This window comes from Dipodomys merriami, unplaced genomic scaffold, assembly GCF_024711535.1.
Source record: "Dipodomys merriami isolate MVZ:Mamm:240054 unplaced genomic scaffold, mDipMer1.0.p SCAF_11, whole genome shotgun sequence".
Taxonomy (NCBI): Eukaryota; Metazoa; Chordata; class Mammalia; order Rodentia; family Heteromyidae; genus Dipodomys; species Dipodomys merriami.
In genome coordinates this window covers 37,079,579-37,103,971 of record NW_027202382.1, presented here as the reverse complement: position 1 = coordinate 37,103,971, position 24,393 = coordinate 37,079,579, and the positions used below count along the sequence as shown (strand labels likewise).

At 37.9% G+C, this 24,393-nt stretch overlaps 2 protein-coding genes across 2 annotated transcripts; one reads left to right on the top strand and one right to left on the bottom strand.

The window, feature by feature from the left end:
• Positions 1–5,351: 5,351 nt before the first annotated feature.
• Positions 5,352–6,287, bottom strand: LOC138815652 (olfactory receptor 1G1-like). Its single transcript, XM_070005070.1, has one exon. It carries the CDS (start codon positions 6,285–6,287, stop codon positions 5,352–5,354), a length of 936 nt encoding a protein of 311 aa, XP_069861171.1.
• An 8,706-nt stretch (positions 6,288–14,993) lies between these two features.
• Positions 14,994–15,953, top strand: LOC138815641 (olfactory receptor 1L8-like). Its single transcript, XM_070005061.1, has one exon. The coding sequence runs from the start codon at positions 14,994–14,996 to the stop codon at positions 15,951–15,953; it is 960 nt and encodes a 319-aa protein (XP_069861162.1).
• Positions 15,954–24,393: the final 8,440 nt, after the last annotated feature.

The following is a 24,393-nucleotide window of genomic DNA, read 5'->3' as shown; positions in this document are numbered from 1 at the left end:
TTTTGGTACGACTGTGACAGCTCCTGTGTCACAGGACCTGGCTAGTGCTTTAAGAAAGACAAGTTGATGTTAGGCGAAATGAACCCCAAGATAAGGACTCAAATGGTTTTTCTTTCTTGCTATTGTTTCTAACGTATTTATAAGATGATTTCTTTGTTGATTTGTATGTCCCTCTCCCACAGTATAACCTCTGTTTTCACTGTATTTGATGTTGGTATACTTTGTGGAGGGGAAGGGAAAAAACTAATTGTTTAAATAGGGATTCAGGTGGACCCATTGCAACAATGAGATGCACAAGATGCTATGTCGAAAAATGAACTTTACAACTTTGGCGCTGGGCAGGGGGAGCGAGATAGGAAGGAATGGGAAGGGGAAACAAAGGAAGAGGCAGCAATGCTTGATAAGAAATGTGCTCATTACCTTGCTCATGTAATTGTAACCCCTCTGTATGGATTTTCACAATAAAAGGAGGGGGGAAGAAAGACAAGTTATTTCTCATATCTCACAATAGTGAGCTTCCATCTTGAGGAGCCTACGGTTTGATGTAGAGCAGTGTCTCATAGCTTTCCTCTTATGTTTTCTTCTAAAATTTCCAGTTTGGGGCTTTAAACTTAGGTCTCTAATGCAGGTTGAGGGGGTTTTTTTGTTGGTGTTGCTTATGGTATGAGATAAATTTAGTCCCATTCTTCTGCATGTACCTTCATTAATGGGGAAAAAAACTACCCTTTCTCATTGTGTGTTTCAGTAACTATGCTTAAAAATATAACAAAATAATAGACCATAATAAATAAAAGCCTTGATTAAAAATTGGGCCAGAAACCTAAGTATGGTCTTTCACTAAAAAAATATACAGATGTCAAGTAAGCATTCAGAGAGAAGATGGCCATCATATCTCACCAGGGAAATGCAAATTAAGACAACATTGAGATGCCACTCCTCAATTATTAAGGTGACTGAAATCTAGGACACTGACATGTTGTGGTGGGGAGGAGGCAAGGCAGCAGGAATTCTTGTTCTGTGCTGGTGGAAATGCAGCCTGGTACTGTCACTTTGGAAAACAGCTCAGAAGTTCTTAAAACAGTATTGTAATCGTACCATACCATCCAACCCAGCAATCAATCACAATCCTCAATATCCTTCTAAAGAAGTTAAAACTACCAAAAAAACTTGCACACAGATGTTTAGAACAGCTTTTATTCATAATTGCAAAATCTTGAAAGCAGTTCAGATATCCTTTAGTATGTGAATGGATAACCTATGTGGCATCCAGACAATAGATTATTACACTGAACTCAACAAAGATGTCAGCTGACCAAAATGACTATATACCTACACACACACACACACACACACACACACACACACACACACACACACACACACACACACACACATGAGTCAAATTAGGATCCTTTTGTACAACTATTAATAGAAAATATAAAAACTACATATGGAGAAACCATAGGTATATTAGTAAGTGAAAGAAGATAATGGGAAAGGGTAACACATATATAATCCAACTATATGACCTTCTGAAAAGAACAATTATTATGTAGACGGTAAAATGGTTAGTGGCTTTTTAAAGGCTAGTAGGAGGCAGCAACGAAGAGGCAGAACATAAGAGGTTTTTAGGACAGTGAAAATACTTGGTGCTGTCCAGACCTGTAGACTATAGAACACCAAGCATGAATCTTCATTTAAAATATAGAGTTTTGGATAACAATGGTGTATAAAGATAAGGTTTTTAAAATCAGTTTTAACCAATATACCACTCTGGAAGAGAATACTAAAGGGTGCGGCTGTCCATGAGTAGCGGTAATAGGATATTCTCTCTCTCTCTCTCTTTCTCTCTCTCTCTCTCTCTCTGTCTCTCTCTCTCTCTGTCTCTCTCTCTCTCTCTCTCTCTCTCTCTCTCTCTCTCTCTCTCTCTCCCCCAGACCTAAAACTGTTTTAAAAATAAAGACTTAAAGACTTAAAATCTTTTATAATTACATTCTTATTATAGGCAAGACAACTCAGAGGAGTTAAAAAACTTACTTTAAAAATCACTAAACACAAGCCAGGCACCGGTGGCTTACACTTGTAATCCTAGTTACTCAGGAGGCTGAGATTTGAGGAGTTCAAAGCCAGTTAGGGTAAGAAAGTCCATGAGACTTTTATCTCCAATAAACCACTCAGAAAACCTGAAGCGGCGCTGTGGCTCAAGTGGTAGAGTGATAGCCTTGAGCTGAAGAGCTGAGGGACAACACCCAGGCCCTGAGTTCAATCCCCATGACCGACCCAAAAAAATCACCAAACACCTAACTGGTGATGCTCTGACTTGGGATTAATAGGAAGGCTTGAAGGAGCTCAGTCAATACCCCACTTTTTTACACATCACTTTACTATTGGGTTTCAGGATACAACACACTGAGTATCTAAGTGCTTTTCTCAGACATAGGCAGTGATGGACTAAAAAGCGTCTCCTAGGGGGTACGTGTGTGTGTGTGTGTGTGTGTGTGTGTGTGTGTGTGTGTGTGTGTGTTCCTGGCTCTTGGACTTACACACCAGAATATGTGCTCTTTTAAGACTGGTTATAAAGAAGAAGCAGAGAGGAATTGGCTGAACTTGCCTAAAGGAGTTGATTAGACAAGGCAGACTGAGTCCTGACAGGTGTTACTTCAACGAGCTTTCTCCTCTTGAAAGCACAGAGCAAGCCTGGAAAAGAAGCATTCTTCCTAAAGCTAGCAAGCTCTTCCAACTACATTTCATTGACTTTTGGTAACTCTTGTGAAGCAAGTATGAAGAATTAAATTAATCAATCATAATTCTCCTTGAAGGATTTTCCAAGACTGTATCCAGAAACTTCCAAGAAGCAAAACAGAGAAAGTAATCACTCACATGACTTTTGTTAATGAATCAAGAACCCACTTGAATTGGGTTGAGAATACTATGAACCAAACTTCCATAGTGTGAGTTATTCCGAGTTGTCCTAATAGAAGATCGGCTCTAAGATTTATTAGGTAGGCAGTATCTCTCAAAACATTTAGTGTTTATTGAATCCTCACTTTGATCTAGTGAGTTCACATTTTGCTTATCACTCTGAATAATCCTATAATGTTCATATCGTTTTACGGGTAAAATAGCTGGAGTTGTATCAAGTTAGATAATGTGAAAGTGGTAGATTAATTTCTAATTTATAAATTCAGTTTTGTGTTCTTGTCACAATAATATACTGTCAGAACTGGAGTAAATAGTCCAATTACTTAAAGAAAACTAAACAAATGCAGAAGACAAAGCTTAGCATTGTTAAATGATTATACAGTGATTAATCATTTCATTCATGGAAAAACTAACCCTGGAACCTTGGATTTAAACCCCCTTCTTATTCATCTTTTGGTTACTTTGTGCGTATGTGTAACATATAAGACTATTCCCCTTGTACTTCATTCTACCAGACATAAGGAATCCTATGTTCTTGGATAGGAATGTCCTCCCTAATTTCTTTAAAACTTGAACTAGACAAAATTTAGAATTTTTCATTTAATAGGTATATAAAGTCCCTTACATATTGACTTTTTTTGGATGTCCAGAAAAAGAAATGGACAGAAACCATTTTGAGTATGGACAGCTACTCAGATCACATGCACTTCACAAAGATGATCCGATGTTATTGCTATCCTGGGCTTGGGCTCCATCCTCAGACATCAGAAAGTAAACAGGATGACAAAGAAGTTTCAGGTTCATGGAACACAAATTGTAGGGCTCTCCGAGACCGGTTTTTAACTCTCAGCTCTTAATTGGAGCCAGGACCCTGAATTGCTGAGAAAGAGTGTTAGGCAGGGTTTTTTTTTTCTTCTAGCTATATTTTTTACCATCCTCCCTATCTTTGTCTCTCAGGCTCGAAAAAAGGAGGCTCAATATGGATATGACCAGCATCTACAATACTGAAAAGATTCTACCTTTCCCAGCTGAGCAGAGTGTTCATGTCTGTGTTCATCAGCTATATCTCAGTAGGGTGACAGTTGTATGGGAAAGTTCTAAAGTGTCTCCTGAGTGTTATTTTTATTTTCATTTTTGTTTAGTGACATTTTAAAGAGGATGATCATTTAAATTTTCACACGCACATACAAAGAGCTTCAATCTTAGCTACTTTATGGCCCTTTTCCTCCTAAGAAGAAGTAAAGTAGGATGAGAGAGAGTGATAATCAGAGACAGGAGGTTAATTTGATCAGGGTACAATTATATCCATGTTTCTCCAATGAGTTACTGAAAAATCCCCTGGAGGTTGGCAGCATGTATTCTCAGCAGCCTTCCCTAGAGGAGATGCAATAATGAGATTAGAAATGTATATTTCTAAATAGTTCTAAACATAAACTGTTAGCCTAATGATACAGAATATTTTATCAGATAAACTTGGGAAAAGCCAAGAGAATAAAATGGTTGAACTCTAACCTTTGACCACATGGCTTGATTCATGAGTTATTCAGAATATCTGACTAGATTTAACCTCAAGCAGAGGGCATACTCCCCTGTGAAGATTACAGAATCTTTGTGAATTGTTACCTATTTTCTAGCTGCTTAATCACTTTTTCCTGAATCAAATCATGTTAACATTGAGACAAATTGTTTGAATGGTTTATGTATTCAGTGTGAGAGAATAAAGGAAACTAATGATGGAGGGGCTGGGAAGGTGGCTCAGTGGTAGAGCGCTTGCCTTGCATGCTCGAGGCCCTGGGTTTGAGTCCTCAGCACCACATAAGCAAAAAGAAAAAAGCCGGAAGTGGCGCTGTGCCTCAAGTGATAGAGCGTTAGCCTTGAGCTGAAGAGCTGAAGGACAGCGCCCAGGCCCAGAGTTCAGGCCCCACTACCGGACCCCAACAAAAAAAAAAAAAAAAAAAAGAAAACTAATGATGGAGATGGCTATATAGGTTCTATTCATTTATGAGGATCAGATATGTGGGTTGAAATTCTACCTCTGTCACTTGTTATCTGTATCACTTTGAGTAACTAATTTTATCTCTGGGAGTCTCTGGGTTTTTTTTTTCTTCTTCTGTATAATGACAAAGTGAAAATATTTACCTCAAGAGAATATGTTGAATCTTGCTATAGACATTGTGCATCTAGAAATGAGCACAAGAAAAGGAACAATCAAATATGCATACGCACACATACATAAACACACATATAAGCAGAAACGCATGATGTTGTAGTACGAACATAATTGTTACCCTGTTGTACGAAGTGAGGAAGTTGCAGTTCATTGATAGTATCTGCTTGCCCTGTCAGAAAGCTAATCAGATCCAAGAATTTAAAGTAGGCACAAAAATAACTCCACAAGTTGGCTTCCTCTGAATTCCCACAATGACATCTCATGAAGACCGCAGTGCCCTCCTGCTCAGGAGTCTTCCCAAGGCGCCCTTCATGTCTTTGTTTCTCAGGCTATAGATGAACGGGTTCAACATGGGGGTCACTACTGCATACATCACTGCTGCGATCTTGTCCTTGCTGACTGAATCAGAACCAGAGGGAATAAAGTAAACCCCGATGGCAGACACATAGAACAAGCAAACTGCTGAGAGGTGGGAGCCACAGGTGGAGAAAGTCTTCCATTTCCCACCTGCAGATGGGACTTTCACGATGGCGGCCATGATGCGGACATAGGAAATGATGATCAGCAAAGGAATCAAGATGGTTAATGCGCCTCCCCAGTACATCAGCACACATTGGTTGGCATATGTACTGGAACAAGAGAGCTTCAGCAGGGGAAGAAGGTCACAGAAGAAGTGAGGGATGGTGTTGTCTATGCAGAAGGATAACTGAGCCAGGAGAATGGTGTGGGTGAGAGAATATGAAAATGCAAGGATGAGAGACACAACCACCAGCAGGATACAGCATCGGGCACTCATGATCAGGGTATAATGAAGGGGATAACAAATGGCCACCAGTCGGTCATAAGCCATCACTGCCAGGAGGAAAACATCTAGGCCAATGAACCACAGGAAGAAATGGATCTGAGACAGGCACCCAGCATAGGAGATGGTAATACTATGGGCCTGGATGCTTGTCAGCATCCAGGGAACTGTGGTAGATGATAAACACAAGTCAGTGAGGGAGAAGTTCGCCAGGAAGAAGTACATGGGAGTGTGGAGGTGTGGATCAGAGCCGATAGCCAGGATGATGAGGCTGTTCCCCGCCACGGTGACCAAGTAGATGGTCAGAAAGATTCCAAAGAGAAAATTCTGCTGTTCCTCAGAAAACCCCAAGAGGAAGAACTCTAAAACTCTGGTGTGGTTTCCTATCTTCATGTTGCAGTGTGCCTAAAAGAATAAAATGGAGAATGACATTTCCAAACCTTTGTCTGTTCTAACGAATATTGTTCTGATGGAAACAAACTCATAAAAATGGCAACCATATTGATGACAACCATCAATATGGTTGTCTGTTATTTCAAGAGCCATAGGAATTCATTAAGGCTGACTCTAAGTAATTTTTTACAGCCACCCTGGTGCCTGTTACAGGATAGAGGGAGTTCTCCAGCCAGTGCTAAGAAGCCTAGAGGTGAGAGAGGCCATTCATTAAATGCGGATGGCATAGCTCAAGGTGATCTAGGAGGGCTCTCCTTCAGAGAAATGCAGATGTCATAGACTTATGAAAGCTTTGCACAGAGAATGCTCTGATTCTGTCTTGCTTACTTCCCTAAATGGCTTGAATCACCCACCTCTGAGTAGCCTCTACCATTTCCCCTGGACAGTTGAGGTATATCTTTCCTAGATGGAAAAGTTCTATTGGTACCTGAACTTGTACCTATGTCCAAATATGATCTGTGTTTGCCAAGGCTTGGTCTCTACCCCCAAGAATATGGTTGGTGTCTTTAAAAGCTTAGTGCAAGCTCTGTTCAGAGCTGCTGGTCCTTGAGACCAGCAGTTACCAGCCTGACTCCAGATTTGAGCTCTCAAAATGTGGCTTCTCTGTATTCTCACCACACAACAGTGTCACCAGAACAAATACCTGAAATAATCCACTGAAGAGAACAGGCTTATTTTGACTCACAGTTTTTGTGACTAGCCTGTGAGGAGCTGGTCCATCATGGCAAGAGGTAAAGCAAAACTGCTCCTCTTTGGGCTGGTACATGAAATGGAGAACTAGGAAGAGACCAGGGTCCTGAAATACTCTCAAAGATTTGTTCCTACCACAAAAACCTTCTCACTAAGCCTCAGCTCTGAAAGTTTACACCACTTCCCCAAAACATAAAGCTGGGGACCAAGCATTTCACACGCAAGTACTTAAGCACGAAAAGTGCTTCACTTATCTCCTTGGAGTTCCATTTTCATAAGTTAGAAATTTCTATTTTTTCAAATAAGAAGATGGAGACAAAGATAGGTAATTTGTCCAAGGTGATATGAGTAACTAGGAAAGCCTACACTCGATAGAGTCCATCTGATTCAGCACTTACCCAACTGATCTCAAGCGGTCTCAGGCACTGTGCAGCTACAGAGTTCTTTCCTTCTGAACAATTCTGGACAATTCACAGTACAGCTCCTTCTGGAGACTCAGCCTCTCTCCTTGTGCAGTAGAAATGAATTCCAAGTGGTGGGTTGCTGTGGGCAGGTTTCTAGAATCACCTATCCCCACATAAGTGGAGCTAGGAACCCCAAAGGTGGTATATATGGGAATATTTACCAGGTTTGGATACCTCAGGGTGCTAATTTATTAATGAGAACAAAGATTATAATTATCTCTGAATCTCTAAAGCAAAGAAAATGTACTGCTACTTCAAGTGGGATTTCTGTTCCAGTTGTAGACTCTCAAAGAGTATTGCTCTTGTCCATGTCCTTGGAGGTAGTGTTCTGGGCTTGCTGATGCCACCTGCAGCAGCTACTCCACATCTCATCTTAACACTGTTTTAGTTCAACTGTCTTGGCCAGTATTCTCATTTTCCTCAGTGTTATTGATATTGTTTATTCATTATTATTCCTTTTAGAAATTCACTTCATATATATGGCACATTAAAACCCATTGTAATATAGATGGACATTTTGCATATTTTTTCAGGGTCAACCTATGAAGAGTACAGTTGCTGTGAATATTCTTGTAAACATGTATATAGTTCTCTGGAACAAAATTACATATACATTTCAAGGAATGGAAATATTGGTTGGGGGAAATACATTATAAGTATTAACTGATGGTATCTCAGAGAGGTTTTTCTAGTACCCAGTCCCTTTTGTAGCAATGATGATTTGTGCTGCTCCACATAATTCAAATAGCAAGATTTATGTTTCTAGTCTCTCAGATTTACACACATTTACTTTGTGATGCTGAACACACTACCACTGAGCTTCAATCCAACCCCTCACCTTAAATTTGAGCTATGCTCTTATGTGTGTGTGTGTGTGTGTGTGTGTGTGTATGTGTGTATGTATGTGTATTTCATGATGGTTTGATTTACATTTCTTTGATATAAATGGAATTTGGACATCTTTTCATATGTCAATTGGTCATATGGAGATCTTCTTTGTATGAAGTGGCTATACAAAGATTTAGCTTGCTTTTTTCACTGTCTCTTCTTCTGTCACTGAGTCTCTTTTGCACTATCCAAATTATATAATTTGATGAGCAATAATTTTTAAATTTAGTCTAGTATATTATGCTTTCTTGCTGGAAAGTTTTTTTTGGAAGGGGAGTTGTTTTTAACTGGTCAGATTTATCAAGATATTCTCCTGTGCTGTTTTTTTAAAGCCTTGTTTAAACTTTTGTATTTATATCTATGATAATTCTGGAAGTATTATGGGTTTATGATGAGTCCAGTTTTCTTCTATATTGATATTCAGTTGTACTGACACATTATTGAAAAGAGCATCTTTTTCCTTGATGCATTATAGTTTCATATATGCCTCCTATCAAATAATTCTCTATGTGGAGTCTCAGTGAGTATTCTATCCTTCTAATAGTATATAGCATGTGGACACAATTGCAATATACTTAATATTAATTTTTCATTGATACATAAAATTATACTTAAGGTAGGCTACTTTCAGTTTTTTAGGATTTTCATAAAGGTTGTACCAGTAACATTTCCAACCACCAGTGTATGAGAGTTCCTTTTCCCCTGCATCCTCATTATCATTTTTTGTGCTAGTACTGGGGCTTGAACTCAGGGCCTCATGCTCTTGCTTGACTTTTTGCTTCCTAGTCTGGAACTCTGCCACCTGAGCCATGCTTCTAGTTATAGTTTTTGCTTGCCTATGCTGGTTCGAACTACCATCCTCAGATCTCAGCTTCCTAATAGGATTATAGGCATGATACACTGGTGCCTGAAGAAGGGGACTTTTGCACATCCCAGCTTGCTTACTGATGATTGATATGGAAGCATCACAGGAGAAGCCTTGTAGTCAGTTTCCTCCAGAGAGAGCAGAAGATCCTTCATTTTTATGTCTCCAAATCCCAGAGGTGCCCCCCCTCTATTGATTAAGTGAATGACCATCTTGAGATTCGCTGGGGTCTCAGGAAGCTGGTTGTGACTTGGACTCAGACTCATAGATTCACAGACATAGATCTACTTGGGAAGGAACGGTGTGTCATGCCATAGAGGGAAACTAAGGGCAATTGCATTGGGGAAGCTGCAGCCAAACTTCTGGTAGAGATAAAAAAGATGAGCTGCGTGAGTATGCGTGGAGGTATGAAGACAGAGAGCTTGCGCGTGATCACGTGGTACCTTCTGCCTTGTCTCAATAGCACAAACTGCTTTAGTTTGATTGCTTTATATATTCTCAGAGGAACAGAGAGATTGGGTGAAGAGTAGCCACTGCTTGAAGATTTCCCATGTAGAACAATGGAGAAGAGATACTAATTTTAGCAAAGGATACTTGAATAACTGGATACCTACATATAAACATGCTTTAAATCCCTCTCAGATATTAACTTAAATGGATCACAGTCATAACTGTAAATTTAAAGCTCACATAAGAGAAAGTCAAGATGATCTAAGATTTAGCGACGGCTTTTTTAGACAGAATACCAAATACATGACCATAAAGAGAAAAGTTTGACAAACTTCTCTTTATTAAAATTAAAAATTGATGTTCATGGAAGACGTTATGAAGAGAATAAAAATAAAGAACACATTGACTGAGAAGAAATATTAACATAATATATGTCTGGTGAGGGCAAAACATACTAAGAACTCTTAAAATTCAACAATAAGCCAACAAACAAAAACTGGGCCAGCTGGGTGTTGGTGGCTCATGCTTGTAATCCTAGCTACTCAGGAGGCTGAGCTCTGAGGGTCATGGTTCAAAGCCAGCCCAGGCAGCAAAGTCTGTGAGGCTCTTATCTCCAATTAACCACCAGAAAACTGGAAGTGGAACACTAGCCTTGAGCAAAAGAGCTCACAGACAGAGCCCAGGACCTGAGTTCAAGCTGATGACGGCCAAAAAAGGGGGAGAAGGGTGACAAATGCCCTGAGAGACACCAAAGAAGATATATAGGTGGAAATACAAACATGAAAAGATGCTCCACTTCGTATGCAATCAGGGTAATGCAAATAAGAACAGATATACTGATATACTACTGCACAACAATTTTAAGATCGTTTTGAAATTCCAAAACATAGCCAGGTGCCAGTGGCTCACACCTTTACAGTAATCATAGCTACTCAGGAGGCTGAGATCTGAGGATCACTGTTTGAAGCCAGCCCAGACAGAGAAGTCCATGAGACTCTTATCTCTAATAAACTACTTGGAAAAATCCAAAAGTGGTGCTGTGGAGTGGTAGAGTACTAGCCTTGAGGATGAAGAGGCTCAAGGGCAGTGACCAGGCCCTGAGTTCAAACCCCAGGACTGGCAAAAACAAAAACAGCCATCCAAAACATAAAAATATTCACCCACATAAATATGTAGCCACTCTTGATAATATTAGGGAAACTGAACCAAGCCCTTGAGAATTTTCAGTCAAGCTAAGGAGTTCTGAAATTAGCCTCAGCAGCTAAACAGGAAATCTCTGATGTCCTTTGTCCCCTGTGGTCAGCTGTTCTAACTGTGGTTCTCATTCTGCCCTCTCTGCTTAGAGCAATGATAGGAAAAAAAACTCCCCTGAGACATTACACCACAAATAACTCATCTTAACAAGGCTCCAGAGACCCAGAAGAACAGAACTCAATGCAACGAGGAGCTAACTGGGGTCCACAAACAAGAGTGTTCTGACTTCTTAGGGTCTTCTTAAAGGGGAGCTGTGAACGCAGCATCATACTGGGGGTCAGAGGCTAGGAATGAAGTGGAGGGTTGAAGACAGAGAAGGGAGATAAGTTACCTTTATTAAGTTTATTGTCAATTAAAAATGAGGTACAGAGGAGTTACAGTTATATGAGTTCTTCTTTTGAGAAGTTTATCAGTTTTTACCTCCTTTAATGAAAGGAGGCAGCTAACCAGCTAACCAGCCTAGAAATTTAGGACAGAAACCTGAGATTATCAGAAACTCATTTTCAGACATTGTACAGAATCTCAGCTTCTGGAAAATGTTGAAAGCAAAGAGAAATCTCTAGATATGGAGATGAGCTTTAGTAAACTGGTCGTCCAACCCAGTCTGGTACTAACTCTTTAATCTCCCTTTCCTAGTTAAAAAACATTTCATGGATTAAGAAGTCATGGGACCCGATAAAACCTTGCACTCGGTTTTTAGTCTTACGTCTATCCAGTCTGGCTTCTATGCCAGCAACAACATACGTTTTGGTGGAAGAATAGCCCATTAGGACATTTTTTTTTATTCCATCCTCATACACACACAATATGTTTTGGAAATTATTCTTCCTGACTCACAGTTCTAAACTTTTTTTCTTTTCTATTTTTCTAGTTATCAGTGATCTTCATACCTGGAACATCCAACCTCCCTTAGCACTAACTAAATGTCAATAATTTGCTGCATCCCAGATTATCCAGGAAACTTTCATGAATGAGACCTCTCTTACAGTTATAATAATGATTCTGAACACAAGATGAGCAAGTTGGTAAGTTTTATGGTTGGTGTAATTCACTGATAAAATTATCAAAGTGAAGAAAACATTGCTCCAATCCATGCATATATGTGTGTTTATGATATCTGTTTGTATGTAGTACATATGAATGTGTATACATATATCCATACCATGAGAAGGTGTGGCATAAAGCTAAGAGACTGGCACCATTGTGAGTTCAAACCATGGTTACTGTTCACTTTTTAATTGACCTTGGACAAACAACTTCATTGCTCTAAATTTCATTTCCCTGATGTATGTATAGGAACACTACATGACTTACAATCACATATAATGGAATTTAATGAACTTCTTAGCATGTGCCTTGCATTAATAATTTTTCAATAAATATTGGCTATGATTATTAACCTTCACCATGACCATTTCACTTAAATCATTCCATGCATAAACTAGTATTCCTCCTAAAAAATCTGATAACAGCCATGAAATTAGCCTGAGAATTAGACAGTGAAGGATGTGATCTTCTAAACATCTGAATTAATGATGTTTTAGAATATCCAGGAGTAGCAGATAAGGGATTTGAATACTCACATTATTCTTGTTCCCTTTTACAATCCTTTAAATGCACTATCTCTTTCTCATGACAATGTAGATATTTGCCTTCAGTTTTACAAATGAATAAATCTGGACTTAAATATGTTCAGTAGCTTATTAGGGAAACAGCATTTAATTTTTAAATAAGATATATATTGTGTATGTATACATATATATGGTATGAATTTGGTATGAATTTAATACCCAAAGGATTAACTGGTGAAGAGAGAAGAATTTATTTTGGCTCCTGCATATTCTGAGCCGTGATTGATTAGTCTCAATTAAGCCTCTGATAATGCAACACATCATGGTGGGAGCAGATGGCAGGAAGAAGAGCACATGATCTAGGAAGCAAAGAGGGAGCGTGCAAGGTCCCACAGTCCTTAGAGTGTACCCCCAGTGACCTCAGCATGTCTACCAGGTGTCACCTCTCAATCATGACACTCTGGGACTAAGCCTATATCATTTGGACCTTTGGGGACACCCCATATTCAACAGTAGCAATAAAATGGTTGCTACTTTAAATGTGTGGAAATTCCAGTGTTCATTGATAGCATGTGAAAGGATATGACAACTCTAAAGCAAGTATTTAAGCATTTTGGAGACACACAGGTATTTTTGTTGAAAATATTTTATGGCAGCCAAGAATATATGAATAATCATTATCTTAGAATGTTTAACGTATAATGTGTCTATGCACAAGGTATAGAGTCTAAAAAGGAATTTAGTTCTTTCTTAGTCTCATTTCTGAGTTTTTGTGTGGTTGGAGTGCCAAAATAAGTTCACTTTGATTTCCAACCCTAGGTAATTACTAGGAAAACATATACACTAAAATAATATGGATATATATGGATATTAGATGTATGGATATGTATTTGAGGATGAATAGGAAAAATCAAAATTGAATACTCAGTGATGAGTACCTATCTTGTACAAACATGATTCAAGGCAAAGGATTTTTATTTTCTAAAAATAGAAGCCTGAAGACTGTTAATGATGGCATGACATGGGTTAAGGAGTGTGACCCAATCATTTTATGCCCAGTGTACAAGTAATCAGGAAAAGAACATTGCTGAACTGGGTACAACAGTCCTCAGCTTTTTATCTGTTTCTTGCTTTGATAAATATTATATTTCCAAGCAATGAAGAGATAAACTTTCATATGATACAACTGTGTTTGATTTTGTAAGGAATAAGCATACTGGGATCTCATGCTTTAAAACATTCCAATTCTGTTTCCATTCTCATGCATTGATATATTTTATGATATATTTTATCCTATATTGTATTTATCATATATTATCATATATCATATATTAAGATGTATTTTATCCCTGTCTGATAGTATACTATATTGCTTGTTGATGATCTACTGTCCCAATTAGATGCAATCTCCACAAATGCAGGGATTTACCTCTTTATTGTTTCCTCCTTACTAGAGAAGCATTGATTTTCACAGAATAAATGCTAGTGGAATGGAAATCATTTTTTCTTTATGGCCAAATAATGTACTATAATGAATATATATGTTTTATATATATTATATATAAATTATATGCAAATATATTATATATATCGTACTTGTATGTAAAATACATCCATACATATATTTTCTTTATCCATTTAGTGGTCAATGAACATCTAGCTCAAGTCCATATTGTAGATAATTGTGAATAGTGCCACAATGAACATGAGAATGCAGTTATCTTTTCAGTATGCCAATTCCGTTTTCTTTGGAGACACAAACAGCTGGATACAAATAGCTGGATCAGACAAGCTACACTTTTTAGGTTTTTTTAAGTTTTAGTTTTTAGTTTTGTTTCATACTGTTTTGGTTTTTTCGGTCCTGGGGTTTGAAGTCAGGGCCCTGCACTTGTCAGCTAGGTGTTCTATTACTTGAGCCATACCACCAGCTCTTTTTACTTTAGCTATTTTTTTCAGATAGGGTTTTTTAATTTTTACTAAACCAGCCTCTATCCTGCCCCTCCCCCTTCTGAATAACTGGATGACAAGAGTGTGCTATTCCATTCCCAGGTAAGAACGTTCATAGCACTCTTAGCCTGAATGTATCATGGTGATTACTAGGACTGCATGTGGGAGGGGAGGATAAAGGAAAGCTAGATTTGATCAATGCATGTGGTAGGCTTGTGTTAAATTATTCGACATTCTACAAGGATGTACAATCTTAATACACAGTAATTTAAAAAAATATATAAAGGTAAACAAGTCTGACTTGAAGTTGTAGAAGTATCTAAAGGAAAAGTCTACTTCTGTCCCTCCAGCTTTCAATATAAAGTCGTGTTGATGCCCACAGAGGTGGGTGGGAAAACCAGAGAAAGCCTATGAGAGTGATAAACTATGCCAACCAGTAGCTAAGTGTGACCTGACAGATGAAACAAAGAATTCCTGGGTTCGTGGGATCTGGGTTATAAGACTGGATTAGGTACAAATGGTCTTTATAATGGAGACCAAGTCAACGGAAAGAGTCAATCAAACCAGGAGCGTCTCCGAGTTCATCCTCCTGGGACTCTCCTCTCAGCCTGAGCAACAAAAACCACTCTTTGTCCTCTTCCTCGTCATTTACCTGGTCACCATCGCAGGGAACCTGCTCATCATTCTGGCCATCCGCACAGATCCCCATCTCCAGACCCCCATGTATTTTTTCCTGAGTTTCCTGTCTTTCACCGACATTTGCTTCACTACGACTGTCGTCCCCAAGATGCTGGCAAACTTCCTGTCAGAAAGAAAGACTATTTCCTATTCCGGATGCCTGACGCAAATGTATTTCCTCTATGCCTTGGGAAACAGTGACAGCTGTCTTCTGGCAGTCATGGCCTTTGACCGCTACGTGGCCATCTGTGACCCCTTCCACTACGTCACCACCATGAACCCCCGCCTCTGTGTCCTGTTGGTGAGCTTCTCTTGTTCATTTCCTCATCTCCACTCACTCCTCCATGTACTTTTGCTGAATCGCCTCACCTTCTGTGCCTCCAATGTCATCCACCATTTTCTCTGTGACCTCAGCCCTTTGATGAAATTATCCTGCTCTTCCACATTTGTCAACGAAGTTGTGTTACTAATGGAAGGGGCTGTGGTGTTGGTGACCCCCTTTGTGTGCATAGCTTTCTCTTACTTACGAATCCTCATCGCAGTTCTGAAGATTCCCTCCGCTGCCGGGAAACGCAAGGCCTTCTCCACCTGTGGTTCTCACCTCACCGTCGTGTCACTCTTTTATGGAAGCATCTTCTACGTCTACCTACAGCCAGTGTCCACGTATACTACCCAGGACCACATGGCGACAATAGTCTACACAGTTTTCTCCTCCATGCTAAATCCTTTCATCTACAGCCTGAGGAACAAAGACTTGAAGCAAGGCCTGAGGAAACTAATGAACAGGAAGACCACTTAGGGAGCACACTCTTAACAAACTCACAAATGGGATCTGCTCCGTTTATACCTGGCCTCTTCTAGTTTCTTGGTGTATAAGCAAGCTGTCAGTAGTTAGCCGTTTTTAATCCACGACAGACAAACTTCTGAGGGCACTTACATCCTGCTTAAATCACCATGTTCTGACTCATTCTCACTCCTCCTTTTAGGGAGACCATATCCTTCACTTTCCCATCTCCCAAATACCCTTTAAAATGATCATTTTTTCTCACAAGTATTTACTGAGCAGCTTGATCCTCTACAATTCTTCACAGTTCAATGTACCACTGGAAACGGTCCTTTCATGTGTAGTGGTTGAAAAAGTTGACAAACACTTGAAGAAAAATGAAGAAATAGAGAGATAGGATGAGAGGAGAAAGCTTAAGTATTAATTCTCTCATCCTGAAGGCATTGTTTGTAATTACTTGCTTTTCTCTTACTGACATGTTGTTTCTCTTAAATTTGGTCTTTACTTTTCATTCTTCGCTTTTAATTGTATCCTCTCTCTATTATACTGTTTTGGTTCTGTTTCCTTCAAACTTCTTCTTATGCTTTACCATTCAATAAAAGAACAAAAACCAGACATTATAATATGGAATTTATCAAAAATCTTTCTTTCCTAAACTTGTTTTGCTCCTAAACTGTAGGTTTAAAATATACTATTTAATACCTTATTCCACTTATACCTTAGGACACTAGCCAATAGAAAGATTATCATAATTGTGTATTAACATTATTATAAATGTGTAGTAAAACAAAGATATGTATGTATACATGCAAAGATACTCTCTATATGTTTGTGATAAATAAAATAATAGCAATCTAAAATAGTATATAGTCAAGATTCTGAAAAAGTTTCTGTGACATATTGCACAGAGTGCAACCATATATAGCAGGAATAAAGAATCAAATGTCAATAACTGTCTCCAAAAGTGATTAAGAGTATCAAGATGTTGAACAAAGAGGCTGGACAAGGTTGCTCATGCCTGTATTCCAGTATACTTAAGAGGCTGAGATCAGGATTGTGGTTCAAGGTCAGCCTAGGAAAAAAAATTTATGAGTTGTTTTCTTGATAGCTTATTCCCTTTATTAAAATGACTTTCTTGACCTCTTTTGATTAATTTTGAAGTCTATTTTATCATATATGAGTAAAACTCTTTCTGTATGCTTTGGAATCCATTTCTTTCAAAGATCTTTTTCAAAATTTCATCCTTTCCCATAAGATGCATTTCTTGGATATAACAGATGGCTGTTTGCCTTTTTTTAACCTGATCATTCTATGTCTTTTGTTTGGGAGAACTGAGTATTAAAATTGAAAGATATGTAGTATCTCTTTCCATAAAAAAGTCTAGTGCTGATTCTTTGTTTCTGCTTTGTGCATCTACTAAATCTGTTGGAATGTGCTTTCTCCATTATTTGCATACTTCTGTTGATCTGCCTCCTTTGTGTGTAGGATAGTTTTAAATGTACTCTGTACTACTGGCTTAGTGGTCATAATTGCTTTAGTTTTTATTTATCATGTAAGGTGTTCTTTGCCCATAAATTGTGAATGAGGGCTTCACTGGGTAGAGTACTGTATGTTGGCAGTTCTTGACTTTCAGTGCTTGAAATATATTGTTCTAAGCTCTCCTTGCTTTTAAAAGTTTCTCTTCAGAAACCTGCTAGTATTTTGATACACTTTCCATTGACATGACTTTTTGATATTCTTTCCTTTTCCTTTATATTTTTTATTTTAGCTATAATATATTGTGGGGAGGTTCTCTTCTCATCTGGTCTATTAAGCAATTCTAAAAGCTTCCTACATCTTGATGGATTTGTGTTTTGGAAAGATTTTTTTTTTTTTACTGAATTTGTTTCTTATGCATTTAACCATCAATTCTTTACATTTCTCAGTGCTCATCATTCCTAAGTTTAGTTTTTAGTAGCATCTTGGAGTTGTTGAAATTCCTTTCTTTTTTTATTTAATTTAATTGTCAAGGAGATGTACAGTTACATATGTAAGATAGTGAGTACATTTCTTGTCGAACATTGTGTTATCCATTTCCTCATTTTTCTCCCACTTTCCCTCCCCTCAGTCCCTCCCCAACAGATGTAAAGTTCATTTCCAACATGTTATCATGTGAGTATCACTGTCACATTGGTTCATTGGTTCGCTCTTTTGGGGGAGAGGGGGACTTTTATTGTTAATAAGTTTTTTATTGTGAAAATTCCATACAGAGAGGTTACAATTACATGAGCAAGGTAAGGAGTACATTTCTTATCCCATCTCCCCTCCCCACCACACACACACCCCGCCAAAGTTGTAAAGTTCATTTTCAATATAATGTCTTGTACATCTCATTGTTGCAATGGGTCCACCTGTAACCCTATTTAAACAATTTTTTTTCCCTTCCCCTCCACAAATTACACCAACATCAAATACAGTGAAAACAGGGGTTATACCATGGGGGAGGGACATACAAAGAAACAAAGAAATCATCTTATAAATATGTTAGAAACAATAGCAAGAAAGAAAAACCATTTGAGTCCTTATCTTGGGGTTCATTTCACCTAACATCAACTTATCTGACCATTTCTGCTTGTCTCAGACATATACTAGTTATTGCAAATAAGGGAAACGATGGGACCTATATTTCTTTGGACCTGGCTTTTGTCTCACCATTTTGTTGTTCCCTTCCCTTCCCTAATTCAGATAAACGTATATACAATACACTGCACCGGGTACCAAAATCAAATACAGTGACAACAACAAGGGATAAACCATGAGGCTGGTGGGAGGAGGGGAAGGGGGGAGGGACACAAGAAAGAAGTAATAACTTCACATAGTACATTAAAAACAACAACAACAAAATCCTCTTGTTTCCATATCTTAGAGTTCATTTCACTTAGCATCATCTTATATGCCCAATACAGATGCCCCTCAGTAGATGAATGGATCAAGAAAATGTGGTATATATACACAATGGAATTCTATGATTCCATCTGAAAGAATGGCATTGCCCCCATTTGTAAGGAAATTGAAAGAGTTGGAAAAATATTAAGTGAAGTAAGCCAGACCCAAAGAAACATAGGCTCCATGGTTTCCCTCATTTGTGATAATTAGTATATGTCTAGGACTATCCTAGACGAGGATCACAATAACTCTAATAGCTATATACATATGACCATATAAGATGAAAATTCCTTTCTTTAACCTTTGTCTTCCTCAACCTTTTCTTCTATGTCTATTTGATCTTGTAAACTTCTGTTTTCTATTTGCTCTACTCTGGAGATGCCTTTTCCATTGTATTTTTCATAATCAGGGCTTTGCTTTTATTATTTTTTGGTATTCCTATCTCTTTATTAAGATCCCTTTTTAATGTTTTACAATAACTTCTTCATTTAGCAGTTTATATTGTTAACTTCAATTTTTTTTTAGTTGTGTATTTGTATTTTTAGCTCACTTAGCTCTTGATTTGCATTTACTTATCATTCATTTAGATTTACATTTAAATTATCTTTGAGATCATTTAATTGTTTTGAATAGACTGATTAATTTATAAATGTCTTCTTTAATTTCATTGATTTTTTTCTGGTAGTGGGACTTGAACTCTGGGCCTGGGTGCTGTCCCTGAGCTCTTCAGCTTGAGGCTAGCACTCTACCTCTTGAGCCATAGCACTACTTCCAGTTTTCTGAGAGGTTTATTGGAGATAAGAGTCTCAGACTTTCGTGCCTGGGGTGGCTTTGAACTGAGATCCTCAGATCTCAGCCTCCTGAATAGCTAGGATTAGAGACGTGAGCCACCAGCACCCAGCAATTTCATTGATTTTTTTTTTTATTATCATTCCTTTGAGCTCAGTATTTAGGCTTTCTTTAATTTTTGCTGTTATTCTGATTCTTTGATGTATAAGTTTTGACTTGATGAAGGGTTATATTCCTCATATTACTTTCTTTTATTTGGGGGTGGGTGGTGGTGGTGTCCGGTCATGGGGCCTGAACTCTGGGCCTGGGTGCTGTCCCTCAGCTCTTCAGCTCAAGGCTAGTGCTCTACCATTTTTCTTTTTGCTTATGTGGTGCTGAGGAATCAAACCCAGGGCCTCATGCATGCAAGGCAAGTGTTCTACCACTGAGGCACCTTCTCAGCCCCCCCCCCATATTACTTTCTACATCAAAACTTACTCATTTGAGGGCTGGGAATGTGACTTAGTGGTAGAGTGCTTGCCTTGCATGCATGAAGCCTGGGTTCGATTCCCCAGTACCACATAAACAGAAAAAGCCAGAAGTGGCGCTGTGGCTCAAGTGGTAGAGTGCTAGTCTTAAGCAAAATGAAGCCCAGGGACAGTGCCCAGGCCTGAGTTCAAGCCCCAGGACTGGCAAAAAAAAAAAAAACAAAAACAAAAAACAAAAAACAAACAAGAAACAAACTCATTTGAAAACAATTTGTGGTTATTTGAATGACCCCATACAGTCTCTCTCTCTCTCTCTCTCTCTCTCTCTCTCACACACACACACACACACACACACACACACACACACACACACACTCACAACTCACAACACAAATGCCTACCACACACCCACACCCACTGTGTCGAGCTGATTGACATTCCTGCAGAGGGCATAGATTATAGAATAGTTGTGGCAACACTTGTCTCCTGCACTGTAATTTTTGTGTTGGGAATGAAGGGAGTCAAAGCTATTGCTCAGTTTTACTTAATCACTAGGACCTGGGTGTGTGGATCTTTTCCCTACCCACTCACCTGAGTTCCTCCATGGATCAATGCATTTAGACCTTCCCTCCATGTTGGGCTGGTAGCATGGCCCTCAAAAGTGCTCCCTTGCTGTATCTCTCTTGCCCTGGGAAGAGGACAAAGATGCTGTTCCTGATTGTGCCTCTCCCTGGGTGGGCTTACTGATTTCTGTGTAGTTGATTTGTTTAGCAGGTGTCTTGGGTGGTTCTTTCCAGAGAGAAGGAGAGAGATGAAAGGAGAAGAAGGAAAAAGGGAATTATGAGCACCAGAATCAAGGGAGGAAACAAGGTCTCTGCCTGACTGAACATGGCTTTTCCTTCTTCCTTTTAGAGATTTATGATTCAGTCATTTTTTTCTTTCCACCAGCCGCATTTCCTGTCGACAGATTTAGCCTGTGTCCTTGCCTAATTTGGTTCTCTGCCTGCCTGTCTCTCTGCAAAGCTGAGTGCTTGCAGTTGGTCTGTCGAGGCTCGGGAAAGATAGCTGTCGGCAATTTGCCATTTTTCCTCTCTGAGAAAATCTTTAGAGAATTGTGTTGACTAGAAAAATGCCAATGACCTTACATTTGCACATTGCATGATTCTATTTATATAATTATAAAATTATGGAAGTGGAGAACAGAGTAGTAATTTCTAAGGCTTATGAACAGATGGGAGAAATGAATGTAGCTGTAAATGAGCAGTGTTACATAGCCTTGTGCTATGGAGATATTCTTGATCTTGATTGTATAAATCCCCAAATACTGGCTGTGATACTATACTATACTTTTGTAAATAGGTATATTTTAGGAAACGTGAATAAAAGGGTAATTGAGATCTCTCTGTTATTACTTTAAAAGGCATGGAAATCTACATGTTTGTAATGAATAAAAGGTTTAAAGGCAATACCAATTCCACAATCAAAAGATTAAAGTAGTTACAAAAGGGAAAGTAGAATGCAGAATTTACAAAGCATCACAGGAAGAATGACAGGAATGAAAAAGGAAAAATTACTACAGGAAGAAATGCTATATTTTTTAAAATATCAATATCAAAATTGTTCCATAAACATGGAACAATTCTCAATAGAATAGTTTTGTGAAAAATAGAGCTTTATAATATGTAAAACATCCATTGAAAGTAGAGAAAGTTTGCTTTTGTGACAAACTAGATTATTTGGATTAATATTCCCAATGAGGATAAGTTAAAAAAAATCTTGTATAGTGTGAAGTCAAATGGGTAAGTTCTAAAATTTGGACTTTATTCATGAAAGCATTTTTCAAACTTTGATTTTTTAAAAAGTGTGGAATTTGTAAGAACCCTGAACCTATTCATAAGGAATAGAAATAAAACACCAGTTGATTTTATGCTTCTATATAGAAAAACTGAAAATCAATACTTACTCTTCCACCTTAGAAAATAAAAGAAAGAAAACCCAAAGTAAGTAGTAGCATAGAGCAAAATCTATGCAATTGAAAAATAAGAAATCTATAAAACAGAAAAAAAGAAATTGACAGAGAAAATAAATGGGACCCAGAGCTAGTTCTCTTAAAAGATTGATTTTTTTTAAAGACTATTGCAACAGAGTCTTCACAGATAGGCAGCCCAGACTGGTCTTGAACTCACAATCCCTTAGGTGCTGAGATTGCAGGAATATGCCACCATACACAGCAAGTCTAGTAAACTTGATAAGGTCTTAGCCAAGGCTAAGAAAAACATACAAATAGTTAGTATCAGAAATGATTGAGGAGACATTTTTACAAATCTCATAGATACAAAAAGAATAACAAAGATATCATTTCCAACTCTATGCCCCTAACTTCCATAATCTGAGTGAAATGGACCAATTCCTTGAAAGCAACAGTCTGCTTAAATCTCCACAAAAAGAAACAGGTAAAACAAATAGGCTTGAATCTATTCAGTTAATTGATTCAATAATTCCTTTCCAATAATAAGCCTCCTAATCAGAAAATTACAGGCTTCAGTGGGTTCACTGGTGAGGTCTACCAAACACATAAAGAAAATTTATATTAGTTCTCTACCAATTGTTTTAGGAGATAAAAACAGAGGGAATACCATTTATTCTGTTGGATCATTATCTTAATACAGAAGTCAGAGACATAGGAAAAGAAAAATCAAAGACCAATTTCTCTTATGATATTTGAATACAAAAGTGTTCCATGCAATACTGACAAATTAAATCTGATACAGTACATAAAAATTATACTCCAGGACCAAGTGTTACATATTTGAGGTATGCAAGCATATTTAAACATTTGAAAATCAATTCTTGCAAACTGTCACTCAATGGGCAAAAGAAGAAAGACTGCACAATAGATTATAGCAAATACATTTGAAAACATCAGATTATCATACTGGATGCTAAGAAAATAACAGCTTTTCCATTAATATTGTGAGTAAGGCACAACTGTCTCCTTTTATCACTCTTATTCAGCATTATTCTGGAAGTCTTAGCTAATTCAGTAAGACAATAAATAGAAATAAAGCATATCACCTTTACAATAAAAACTAAATTTAAAAAGATAAAAAGTATGCAGACTTGGGAGGAAGAAATGAAACTGTTTGCAGCTAATATGTTCTATATGGAAAATGTAAAAAAAACTGTAATTACTTAGAAATTCTAGCAAGGCTCACAAATATAAAGTATTATATATGTTAATTTTTTCTGATAGACCAATAATGAATAAGTAGAACTTGAAATGAAAAGTGTTTCCACATATACAAGCACCCACTGAAGTGAATAGGTGTAACCAAAACAAAATATTACAAGATGTAAAGAAAAACTCCAAAATCAGACAATAGGGACCAAATAATTACATAATGAATATAAATTCCATTTTCTTGGATGGGAAGATTCAACATTATCCAAGTCAATTCTTCCCAACTTGATTTACAAATTCAACTAAACTGGGGTTAAGGCAGCAAGTCATTTTTTGGAGACTGACCGTGTTTCTGAAGTTTATATACAATAGCAAAAAATCAAAAATAACTAACACAGTATAGAAGAAGAATAAAGACTAAAATTACTATCAGGCATCAAGATTCACCATGAAGCTACAGTAATCAGGACAGAATGGTCTTTGTGAAAGAATATACAGACCAAATAATGGAATAAGATCGAGAACCCAAAAGTGCATGCTCATAAATAGCAACTAAGTTGACAAAGAAACAAAAGCAATACAATGGTGAAAAGATATTCTTCAAGAAATGGTATTGAACACTTGGATATGTACATGAAGAAATGAAAGTGATACAGATTTAACATCTGACATCGAATATTCCATAGAACAACACATTACTTTACTCAGCCATAAAAAGCTATGTACATATGACCATATAACCTGATGCTAAGTGAAATAAACCCCAAGAGAGGGACACAAGAGATTTTATCTTTCTTGTTATTCTTTCAAATGTACTTATAATGTATTATGTGATTGGGGGGGGGGGGTTGTATGTTCTTCCCCCATGGTACAACCCCTTTTGTCACTGTATTTGATTCCAGTGCCCTGCATCTTGTATATACATTTTTCTAATTTGGGGAGGGGAAGGGAAATAACAAAATTCTGAAATAAGGATACAGGGTGGCCCATTGTAACAATGAGATGCACAAGATGTACTGTGTTGAAAACGAACTTTACAACTTTGGGGTTGGGGCAGTAAGGGAGGGAGGAGTTGGGAAGGTGGGGAGGAAAG

Bases quoted from the DNA above. Each gene is read 5' to 3' on its own strand.
- LOC138815641 (XM_070005061.1), top strand. From the start codon at position 14,994: ATGGTCTTTATAATGGAGACCAAGTCAACGGAAAGAGTCAATCAAACC.
- LOC138815652 (XM_070005070.1), bottom strand. From the start codon at position 6,287: ATGAAGATAGGAAACCACACCAGAGTTTTAGAGTTCTTCCTCTTGGGG.